Source organism: Orycteropus afer, unplaced genomic scaffold, assembly GCF_000298275.1.
Source record: "Orycteropus afer afer isolate SDZICR_OR568_19922 unplaced genomic scaffold, OryAfe1.0 scaffold00061, whole genome shotgun sequence".
NCBI lineage: Eukaryota > Metazoa > Chordata > Mammalia > Tubulidentata > Orycteropodidae > Orycteropus > Orycteropus afer.
In genome coordinates this window covers 3,448,665-3,459,492 of record NW_006921648.1, presented here as the reverse complement: position 1 = coordinate 3,459,492, position 10,828 = coordinate 3,448,665, and the positions used below count along the sequence as shown (strand labels likewise).

Sequence of the window (10,828 nt, the reverse complement as noted above, 5' to 3'; positions counted from 1 at the left end):
CTGCCATCTGCCTGTCAGGCCAGACACTGAAGCATCCTTAGCTGCCCGCCTTCTCTGACTCAGAGCCGAGGATCTGAGGTAAAAGATCTCCCAGGAACTTCCTCCCCCAGCTAGGCCACAAGCCAGTCCTTTCTCTGAGGCTGGGGGTGTCTCCTCCGTGGCTGTTCTAGTGTCCGGCACGTTCCTCGCTCCCTCCTTATTGGGGGAGGGCAGCCCTAGTTGTTGCCACGCTGCACTCAGCTGTGGAGCCTGAGACACTGTGTCCAGGCTCCTGGGCCAGGGGTGCTTCTGGGCTCTGCCTCCTGGGCCCTTCTCTCTCACAGGAGTGGGAGTGACTGATGAGCTTTAAGCCTCGTGAGCAGAGGATGGCTTGTCCATGGTGGGCACTAACGTGCCTAGCGGGAGCGCGGTGACCCCCTTCCTGTATCTTTTGAACTTGCCGATTTACATGGAAGGGTGTAAAAGGTGGCGGCTCAGGCACGTGAACCCCAAGGCAGGGGATGCCTGCAGAGGAGCCAGGGAGGCCGAGGGTGCTGGCACGATTGCCCATGCCTGTGGTCAGACCCATCCCACAGCCAGTGCTGACCGGGAAGTAGGTAGGCTGGGAGTTCATGGCTGGGTTCTCCTTTCAGGTCCAGGAGAAGCAGTGAAGATGTCTAATGAGCCGCCCCCTCCGTATCCTGGGGGCCCCACAGCTCCCCTTCTGGAGGAGAAAAGTGGAGCCCCACCTACCCCAGGTAGGGCTCAGGCTCCCGAGGGGCCCTGCCACTCACAAGTCCCACCTGCTACATGCTGATGTCTGGAGCACCCTCCCACCCCTGGGGGGGCTTTGGGCCCTCTGTACCTCTGAGTCCCCCTCCAGGGGGTCTTACCCCCAGGCTCCAAGTGGTTCCACCAGTTGCCTCCTGCCTGGCCAACGTGCCCACACCAGCCGTCAGCTGAGCCTTTGCTGCCCACCTCTCCAGGCCGCGCCTCCCCAGCTGTGATGCAGCCCCCTCCAGGCATGCCTCTGCCCCCAGCAGACGTTGGCCCCCCACCCTATGAGCCACCCAGTCACCCAGTGCTCCAGCCCGGCTTTGTCCCCCCCCATGTGAACCCAGATGGAGCCTACATGCCTCCAGGTAAGTCCCAGGGGACACCCGGCTGCTGTGCTGCAGGCCAACTGTGCAGAAAGTGTCACACAGCACCGTGTGGCGCTATGAAGTGGCAGCACCAGATGGGTCCTGGGCCCCACGGGCAGAGGGCAGCAGGCCTGGGTGCAATTCCCATAGCAGCTCAGAGGACTGTGCAGCTCCAGGGCCCCGGGTCCTTGCACAGGCTTCCTGTCCCCTGTGGCGGGGTGGCAGTCCTCAACTCCAGCCCAAGCTCAGGGGGAACATGGCATGTAAGAGGGGGCGGGGAGACCCTAACAGATCATGCCAAGACCTGGGACAGACTGGGTCTTATCCCCAGCTCTGTGCCCTATCTGTTGGGCCCACAGCTTCTCTGTCCTGGCTCATGTGGGGTGGGGACCATGATGGCCTCGAGCCTGTAGATCAGCCTGGGGCCGGCACCCTGTGGACACTCTGGGTGGGTGGTAGGAAGAACTCAGGCCTCCCCCGAGGGGCACCGGACTCGCTACTTACCTCTGGGGCCTGTGGTGCCTCACTGTTTTATCTTTCAGGTTTCTACCCTCCTCCAGGACCCCACCCTCCTATGGGCTACTATCCACCAGGGCCCTACCCCCCCGGGCCTTATCCTGGCCCGGGGGGCCACACGGCCACAGTCCTGGTCCCTTCAGGGGCTGCCACCACGGTGACAGTGCTGCAGGGAGAGATCTTTGAGGGCGCACCTGTGCAGACAGTGTGTCCCCACTGCCAGCAGGCCATCACCACCAAGATCTCCTACGAGATCGGCCTGATGAACTTCGTGCTGGGCTTCTTCTGCTGCTTCATGGGGTAGGTGTGCGGTGCTCGTGGGGCGGGTGGCCTGCAGGCCCTCTGCTCCCTGAAAGGACACGACAGTGCCTTCGGTGTCTCTTCACGCCCCATGTGTCTCTGTGTCTCCCTGTCTCTGCTGCAGATGCGACCTGGGGTGCTGCTTGATCCCCTGCCTCATCAACGACTTCAAAGACGTGACTCACACATGCCCCAACTGCAAGGCCTACATCTACACGTACAAACGCTTGTGCTGACGGATCTGGACTTGACCCCGCTTGTCAGTCTGGTCCTTGTGCTTTGCTCCCCACACTCAGAGGCCCGCTCCTCCTCCCACGGGGCTGGAAGCCACCTCACCGGTCCCAGGAAGTCCCCTGTTCTTCGCCTTGCCCTCTCCAAGCAGCTGACTCTTCTGGCAAAAACTCAGTCAGGTTTCAGGCTGCGGCCAGCAGGCGGCAGGGGCGGCACTGAGCCGCAGCACTGGTTGATGTGGTGTTTGTGGCCAGCGAGATCAGCTGGGAAGGGTCTGCTTGCAGTCTCTCTGCCGTAGTCCTTGTCCCTCCACCCCGGCCGAGGAACAGGTACGATCCTGAGCCTCCTTGGGACCCAGCAGCCAGAGCAGTAGCTGCTTCCACAGCCCAGGCCCCCCAGCCTGATGGCCACAGTGCAACAGGCCTGTAGCCCCTGGTGTGCTGGGCCAAGAGCACAAGTGTCGGCAGTTAGATGGGCCCATGCGGGGCAGGGGCCTTTGGATTTGTTTCTGGGGTGCTGTGTGCTGAGTGCCAGAGGTGGGCCATGAAGGTCAGCAGTAATGGCTGCCAGCTCTGGCCCACAGACTCTCAGGTACCGAAACCCAGGAACTCTCTAACACCTGCCCAGGTGTCCTGAGTCCCTGGGCCCTGATGAGGGTTAAGGACAGCACTCCTGTGGGGCCCTAGGTAAGTGAATAGGCCCTGGCTAGCCAAGAGGGCGCTCAATTTTGGACCTACCCAGCCCTCTCCGAGTCAGTGCATAGACGCGTTTTGGCCAGGCCTCTCTGAACTCTGCATTTTCTGGGGCCAGAGAGGAGTACCCGTGCACCTTGTACCCTCCATCTACAGGGTTTCTTCACTGTGCGTGAAGATTGCAAGCCTGGCAGGTCGTGTGTCCCAGCTGCAGCAGGAGAACAGAGGGGCCCTAGTGGACAGCAGTCCTCTGGGCCCACGCCCCTGTGGCTCCTAAATGGTGGTCTGAAAACTGCTTGTGTGCACTGCTGTGTCCTGTTACCAACCCCCAGTCTCCACACCGCCGCTGCATGGCCTCCTGTCATTGTGAGTCATGGCTGGTCTCAGTGTATAGTTCCTCATTAAACTGGCCCTTCACCACCCCGTGCTGGGCCTCTGCTCTCTTGCTTGGCTTCCTTATTTTCCGAAGGGGAGGTAGTGGCCACAAGCTGCCCAGTCTCTCAGAATCCCCAAGTGCTGACACAGCACTGGCTACCCAGTGACCATGCTGATGTTTCAGACCTGAGAAAACACATGTGGATCAGGTGCAGACACACTTTGGCAGCCAGATCCCTTACTCCCCTCCATACACACTACAGCCTCCACCAGTAGGGCCTGTCTGACGGAGCCATACCAAGTTCGAGCTGACTCTGCTTGTGGGCAGGTGCTGTCATTCTCTTAAGACAGAGCCCCTGAGCTGGGGTTCCCCACTACTCATCTGAACAAAGTCACCCCAACATATAAACAGGGCTGAGATTGTTATTAAAATTATTTAAGTTCATATATCTATTTTACGTAATCAGTGACTCGTTACATTACAGAGGCTTATGGGTTTCCCGAATCACTATACATATATATATATCCACACATACACATATTTATATATATGTATGTGTATAATGTAAGACTGTACAAGCATAGGACACCCCAGAGCATTCTGGGGTGAGGGAACCACAGGCCCAGGTGATGGAACATCTGGTCTGAGATGAGGGCAATGGGATGAGCAACAATGGGGCCATCCTGAAGGGTGACACCATCCCACAAGAGATATACACCTTATTTTCAAGGGACTCTACTCCCTAAGGGCTAAGTTGTGGGTGCCAGAAAAGAAGGCAGAAGCGTGCAGAATCCTCTTTATTGAGTACAGAAGCATTGACATGGGTCAGAGATGGTCCATGGGCCAACAGACCCCCCCCTCAGGTTCTCTGGTTGAGGAAGGAGGGCTGGCTGCCCAGGAGGGGGATCCTGCTCCCTCCCATTGTGGTCCCAGCGGAGGAAGGGCACCCCCTGAGTGCTGAGAGACCAGGAGGAGAAGGGAATGAGCCCAGGGATCAGAAGTGGGAGCCCGGGAACACAGGATGGGGAGCCCAAGCCACCTCGGCACCTGGATTGCAGAGGACGCTGGCAGGCACAGGCTTTAGCATCTGGCTTTTAACGGCCGCTTGTTTTCTCAGACCCAGCGTTTAAAAAAAAGTCACCAGAGGTGGCTGGCAGTTAAGTCAGATGGGGGTGGGGCCGGTGGTCACTTTGGGAGGTGGCACCAGTGTGACGGGGCAGGGTCCTTCACAGGTAGTACCAGGCCAATAGTCCTGCAGCCAGGGCCATGGTGGCAGCAAGAACGAGCTGGAGGCTGGGCATCCTCAGCGCAGCCATGGCTGTTTGGAAGGGGCAGCTGCTGCCCACCAGGGCGCCTATGTGGTGGTGCCAAGAGGAGAGGCAGCATTAGTGGACTGTGGCCCTGCGGCCTGGGAAGGGCACTGGGGAGATGCCAGACCTACCTTTGTCCTGCTGAGCAGTGTAGTATGGGCATTTGCGAATGTCTCCTTTCCCATCGTGCACGGGAAGCCCATCTTCCACAGTCTCTTTGGCCAGCGTGGAGCCAGCCTGGTCCAGTTCATTGAATATCTGAGGACAGAGGACCAGCAGGGCCTCAGAATTCTCACCCTTGGCTCTCAGTAGACTCGCTTCCTACAGGAGGGAGCTTGAGAGAGGTGCTACCTGGCCCCTCCCTGAGGAGCCCACCACAGAGGGGTTTTCCTGGGCACCAATCAGGCTGGCCTGCTTGGAGGTAGACCAGGAACTGAAACTATCACAGACCGATGCAGACAGGGCCAAGGGGCTGGCCAGGCTGGGGTGCAAGTACTGGTCCTCTCCAAAGGAACGTGGGAGCCGAGTCTGCAGTAGGGTGGGTGTGTCACTTCTTGCACATCCACTCTCCCCAGCACAGAGGGCTGACTCAGGGTTCTTGGGACACTTGGCCCTTCTTAAGGCTCCTATAAGCTGAGTTACTCTCCCTGGCGAACCTGGCCACCTCTGAACTTACCAAGCAGGGCTTGTTATAGCAGTCCTTGCTAAAAAAGTAGGAAAAGATCCATTTTCAAGACCAGAATCCTGCAGGAAGTGGGGGGAGGGAGATAGCTCCACTCTGCCCAGAGCCCTCGGGGGCCACCCCCTTCACAAAAGGCCTCTACACATAGGTCTCTGTGGTGGGAGACATCTCTCAGGCTCATGCCTCTGCTGGCCTATTTGGTTTCCTCCACATCGCCTGGGTAGGCTGCAGGAACAGGCCAGCAGGCCCTGTTATCTGTCCTAATGCCACTGATTCCTTGTGGAAAGCTCTGGATTTACCCCTCACTTCCCAGATATGCAGACAAATGTAAGCCCCATGGCACCTGTCCCCCTGTGGTACCTGCATATTGTACTCAAAGGCCTTGTTAGCCTCCTCCACGATCCTCTCTTTGGTCTTCAGGTTCAGGTCCAGGGCATTCATCCTGGCCCGATACAACTGCTTGAACTGCTGGGCATTGTCCACGTTCTCAAACAAGTAGAACTGGGTCCCTTCCCCTGTGCTGGGGAGTTTCAGAGCCCGCTGGGCCACCTTCTTCAGCACCTGGCCCCCTGAGAGGTCCCCCATGTAGCGGGTGTAGGCATGGGCCACCAGAAGCTCCGGCTCACGCTGCCCCACGTAGTGGATCCGATCCACGTACTTGTGGGTGGCCTCGGAGCACTGGACTTGCTCCTCCCAGTTCTCACCAAAGAAGTACTCCATGTCCTTGGTCAGCGCCTCCTTTCGATGCAGCTCCATGGGGAAGTACAAGGGGGCGAAGGCCGGGTGGTCCTTGTTGCGGTCCATTTCCTCTTCAAGGGCCGAGTACGTAAAATAAAGTGCAGTGGTGGCCAGCTGTGGGACGGGGCAGGGAGACAGACCATCAGGAGGGGCTGGCTAACAATGCATAACCTGAGCCTGTCCCATCAGCTGGAGAGAAGGCTGAGGCAGCTGCCCACAGCCCGAGCCCCCAGACTCAATCCTACCACCATCTTTAAACAAAGAATACCTTCACGCCCCAGGGCAGCATTCATGAGTCTTAAGGAGTGACTCGGTGAGTCCTCTGGAACACAGACACTTGTGTTTCATTTATGTCACTGTTACTCCATTTAAGCCCTGAGAACCACAGCTGCATCTGAGCAAGGAGCAGAGCCCAGAGCAGGCCCAGCTTGCTCCAGAACAGCTCTGGGGGGAGGGGCTTCCTCCCAAGACTCAGGCCTGGGCCCTTTGGTGGTCTCTGAAAGACCCCTGCAGGGAGTGAGGGCATGTACCTTAAAGAGCTCCTTCTTGATGTTGCCTTTCAGGAAGTCTTTAACAAACCGGGTGTTTTCTGCCCGGTCATGTGCTTCCTTGGTCCCTTCCTTCAGGAGTTCTGAGAGGTCAGATATTCTGTGGAGAGACATGGGCAGGTGTGGGAACTGGCCCTTCTAAGCGCCTGGGAAGGTCCACATGTGATTGCATGCCATGTGCTAACCCCAACCCTGCTATGTCACCGAGCTAACAGGAGATGAGACTGCTTGGGATGTCACTCCAGCGTGCCAGCAGGGCCTTGCCAGGGCACTGGGGCAGGCAGGGGGCCCTAGAAGGCAAAGAGATGGGACAGCCCCTCAAAAGTGTCCGCATCCACTGGTAAGTGTCCGCACGTGGGGCACTCTGCTTCTGTAGTTGCCGGTGCTGGAGGACACACCCCTAACCCCTAGCAGTGCTCACAGGCTTCTCCAGAGGCACCAGGCCTGTGGAACACACCTCCCCGGTGCAGCAGCTGCAAAGGACTGTGGCCTGCGTCTTGGGGTCAACCTCCCATCCACCGGCCTGGGAGGATGACAATGGGACAAAGGCTTGAGGGGCCCGGGCCAGGACCTGGTCTCTGAGCTGCCCGAAAACCAAGGTGGGATGACGCTGTACCAGTGGTGCCAGTGCAGCACAAGGCGAAAAGCCTGAGAGGGGCTGGTGGCTGGCGCAGCCCGATGGCCTGCCCAAGGAAGACGGCCCTCCAGCTCAGCCTACGCCGCCGTCTCAGGAGATTAGTTTGTATCACCATGCCACATGCGGAGAATTAATTATTATCACGGCTACTTCAAGTTACTTTAAAAAAAAAAAAAAAAAAAAACTTGCCAATGACAGGGCTGTAAGGGAGACTAGGAACAGTGAAGAGCAGGTTGTGGTCACTGGAGGTTTAAAGTGACCACGCCTTAGTTAGAAAAGCCCTGAAACCAATCAGGGCTGGAGTCATCCTCCCCATTAGGGGACAGCCGACACTGGCAAGGGCCTGATATGTGGTCTGACTGCCCTTTCTCACCCACAGATGGAAACACTATAAGAATTCTAAGAAAAACTAGGGCAAGGAACACCATCTGATCCTAATACTCAGCATTCCCAGCCAGCCTCTCCCCTCTCCAGATAAGACACTGGCTGAGAACTGCCCGAGGACATGGAGACAGTGCTGAGGGCCCATGAGTCCCAACCCCGCCACCAGCTGTGCACACCATGGGTCCTGCAGGCCGACCTCAGTGCGCCTCCAGTGTACAAAGATCCCTCTGGCAGAACCTAGCAGGCCTCACCACTCACCTGGCAGGGCTCTGCATCTCCAGGGTCCCGGGACTCTCTTTCTCCGACTCATCCAGCCCCTCGGAGGACTCTGGTTCTGCCGACATGTTGCTGAGTGAGGGTCCTGACACTCTCTGCCCACAGGTCCTGGAGGAGACATGAGAGCTGGTGACATGCTGCCCACGGTGCCCACAGCAGCCCTCTCCCCAGACACCTGCCTGCTCTGCTCACCCAGAGGAGGACAAGGGCCTGCCCTCCCGGATGCGTTTCACAAAGCAAGCGCTGACATGACTGGGGCCTTGTCTGGGTGCAGACAGAACTGGAGCACAGGCTGTGGATGAGGATACAGTATCAAATGGACACTCAATTTGCTATTTGGGGTTTTTTTTCATAATAGTAGGATTGTGTAAGAGATGGCCTTGTTCTTAGGAAACACACACCAGTGTATTTAGAAGAGGCACAGGCAGTCTGTGCAACGAGGGCCCGCCCCTGCATACACCAACTGCAGAACAAGAGCCTGCCCCGTGTACCTTTGGGGGCAAACATACACAAGTATATAAAGCAAAGAGGCAAAACATTACAGTGAAGCTGGGTAAAAGGCGTACAAGACTTCCACTATACAACTTTTCTGTAAGCTTGAAATTACATCAAAATGAAGACACTATAATGAAGCCGGAAAACAGGCCCCAGCTCCCACTTGGGCGTCGGGCCAGCCACACGTGGACGACTCTTTCCAGAAAGCTGAGCATGGGTCCACTCGCCTTTCCCTGCCCAGGGCTGCAGGCTCTTTCAAGAGAGGCAGGAGGAGGCAGGGCGCTGACCAACTACCAAAGGCATCCACACACTGAGGCCTCATCAGCTCTGCGGCAGTCGCCCAGCAGCCAACGGTGCTCCCAGCCGGCTCGGTCCTCTGCTGGGTGACCGAGGGGGCCGTGCAGAGCGACAAGTTAGTCCCCACTGCCTGCTGGCTGGGCTGAGACTTGGTCGGCTAGGGAAACACAGTCCCACTGCGTGCACAACAAGTTCATCCACCATCCCTGAGGCCTCTGCTCTGACAGCGTAAGGGCAGCCCACTGGGAGAACTTTCCAGAGGAAGAGCAGCACAGCTGCACCAAGGACTGACAGGGTAACGTGCAAAAACAGAGCTACAATGTGGAGACTGAACCAGGCCAGCCTCCGGCCAAGGAGAAAAGCCAAAAAACTAAACCCACTGCCATCGTCAAATCTGACACACAGCGACCTCCATTGGGTTTCTAAGGATGTGAATCTTTAGGAAAGTAGACTGCCTCATCTTTGTCCCACAGAGCAGGTGGTGGGTTTGAACCACCAACCTTCTGGCTTTTACCCACTATGCCACCAGAGCTCCTTAAAGACAGAAGAGACCTCAGTATTTACAGACTCAACGTTTTCTATGTGCTCCACCTAGAAACAGGTGTCAAGGACAGCAAGGAAGTGTAAGAAAGGAAAGGGTCCTTGAAAAACACAAAGAAGGAAGTAAAAGCCAGCCCTCTCCACCACACTGCTGTGACCACTGCTCTATCCAGGCAGCCAAGTCTACTCCAGGCAGTCAGTCAGTTATCGTTTAGGACCGAGTACATGATTTGTGCAGCAAGGTCTTCCTGAACCTTCTCCTACCCTTAGGTCTGTTGTGGTGGTTATGTGCCGTCGAGTTGGACCCGACTCACAGCGACCTCTTCTTGGATTCCCAAGGCAGTATCACTAAGGAAATAGATTCCTCAACCTTCCTTCTGAGGAGTGGCTGGTAACCTTCTGGTTAGCAGTCAAGTGCCTTAGACACTACGCCACCAGCAACTCCAACTCATATGACCCCATGTGACGTAGTAGAACTGCCCCATAGGGTTTCCTAGACTGTAATCTTTACAGGAGTAGATCACCAAGTCTTTTTCTCATGGCGCTGTTGGGTGGGCTTGAACCACCAACCTTTCAGTTAACAGCCAAGCACTTAACCATTACGCCACCAGAGCTCCTTTAGGTTTAGCATCCCTCTGGACCATAGCATCATATAGGAAGATTCAATGAGAACATAGAAGGGAAGGCTTAGCACAGTGTCTGTCTTCATGGGAAACACTCAATAAATGTTTGATATTTTTATTCTGGTTGAGACTTAGTGATGTTTCCAAGAACACTCAGAATATACAGAAAATAGAAACCTGCTGACTCCCAGTCACAGACTTCATCTCCACGAAGCTGGCACACTGTGGGGTACACAAGGCGAGCCCTAGAAGAACGTGCGTACCCACTCATGCTGCCCAATGAATGAGCTGTGCACTGCAGTTACTGACGGCACCCTGGGAGGATGGAGTTGAGCCCGAGACCTTCTGCTTCTCGTAAAATACAGATGGGGGTAGGAAGCCACGTGGCGTTTTCTTCATTAGAGCAGCACCTCATCTGTGCCAGTCCTCCTGGGTACACCCTCCACCACCCTCTTCAACCATAGTCCTGCCTGAGAGCCTGGCTCCCTCTTCCCAACTTCCAGGAGGCCACATCAGTCTGCAATGACAGAGCCACAATGGTGTCTCTCCTGCATCACTAGGGTCCAGAGAAAAACAGGTTCTCCATTAATACCTGTTGAATGAAAAAAAAACAAAAGGGAGAAAGGAAGGAAGTGGTCTAATGCATATTGCCAAGAATATGCAGTTACAAAACCCCAAAACTATAAGGGTAATCCACTGCCCACGACTTCAGCAGTTGTCCACACATGGAACCTGATTTATTGCTTTTACTTTAAAGGCAGCAGCTCACCACCCCTACAGCAAGACTGTAAAGTCCTCCACACAGACCAATGGCACCACTGGAACAAAGTGGGACAGCTCAGTGACACAGTCCAGCCCATACAGACTGAGGTGGTGCCGGAGGAAGGCAGCCTAGTCCATTGGCTCCTGAGGTAGCCATGTGGTCACCTTCGGGTGCCAGTTCTACCTTACAACAGCAGAAGCAGAGTTCTCTTCACATTCTGAAAATCTGTGTGTCCAGACTTAGTCTGGCTGGCCCTATAATCAAATATGTTTTTCTCTGCAGAAACCACTGACATCCCT

At 56.0% G+C, this 10,828-nt stretch overlaps 2 protein-coding genes across 2 annotated transcripts; one reads left to right on the top strand and one right to left on the bottom strand.

Annotated features, from left to right (window-relative positions):
* The first annotated feature begins 652 nt into the window (after positions 1–652).
* Positions 653–2,173, top strand: CDIP1 (cell death inducing p53 target 1). Its single transcript, XM_007939589.2, has 4 exons — positions 653–737; positions 966–1,121; positions 1,664–1,937; positions 2,062–2,173. Exons 1-4 carry the CDS (start codon positions 653–655, stop codon positions 2,171–2,173), a joined length of 627 nt encoding a protein of 208 aa, XP_007937780.1.
* Positions 2,174–4,462: 2,289 nt separating this feature from the next.
* On the bottom strand, positions 4,463–7,902 carry HMOX2 (heme oxygenase 2). Its single transcript, XM_007939588.2, has 5 exons — positions 7,794–7,902; positions 6,497–6,614; positions 5,589–6,080; positions 4,678–4,804; positions 4,463–4,590 (listed from the first exon to the last, which is right to left on the bottom strand). The coding sequence occupies exons 1-5, from the start codon at positions 7,877–7,879 to the stop codon at positions 4,463–4,465; spliced, it is 951 nt and encodes a 316-aa protein (XP_007937779.1). The 5' UTR covers positions 7,880–7,902.
* Between the last annotated feature and the right edge of the window lie 2,926 nt (positions 7,903–10,828).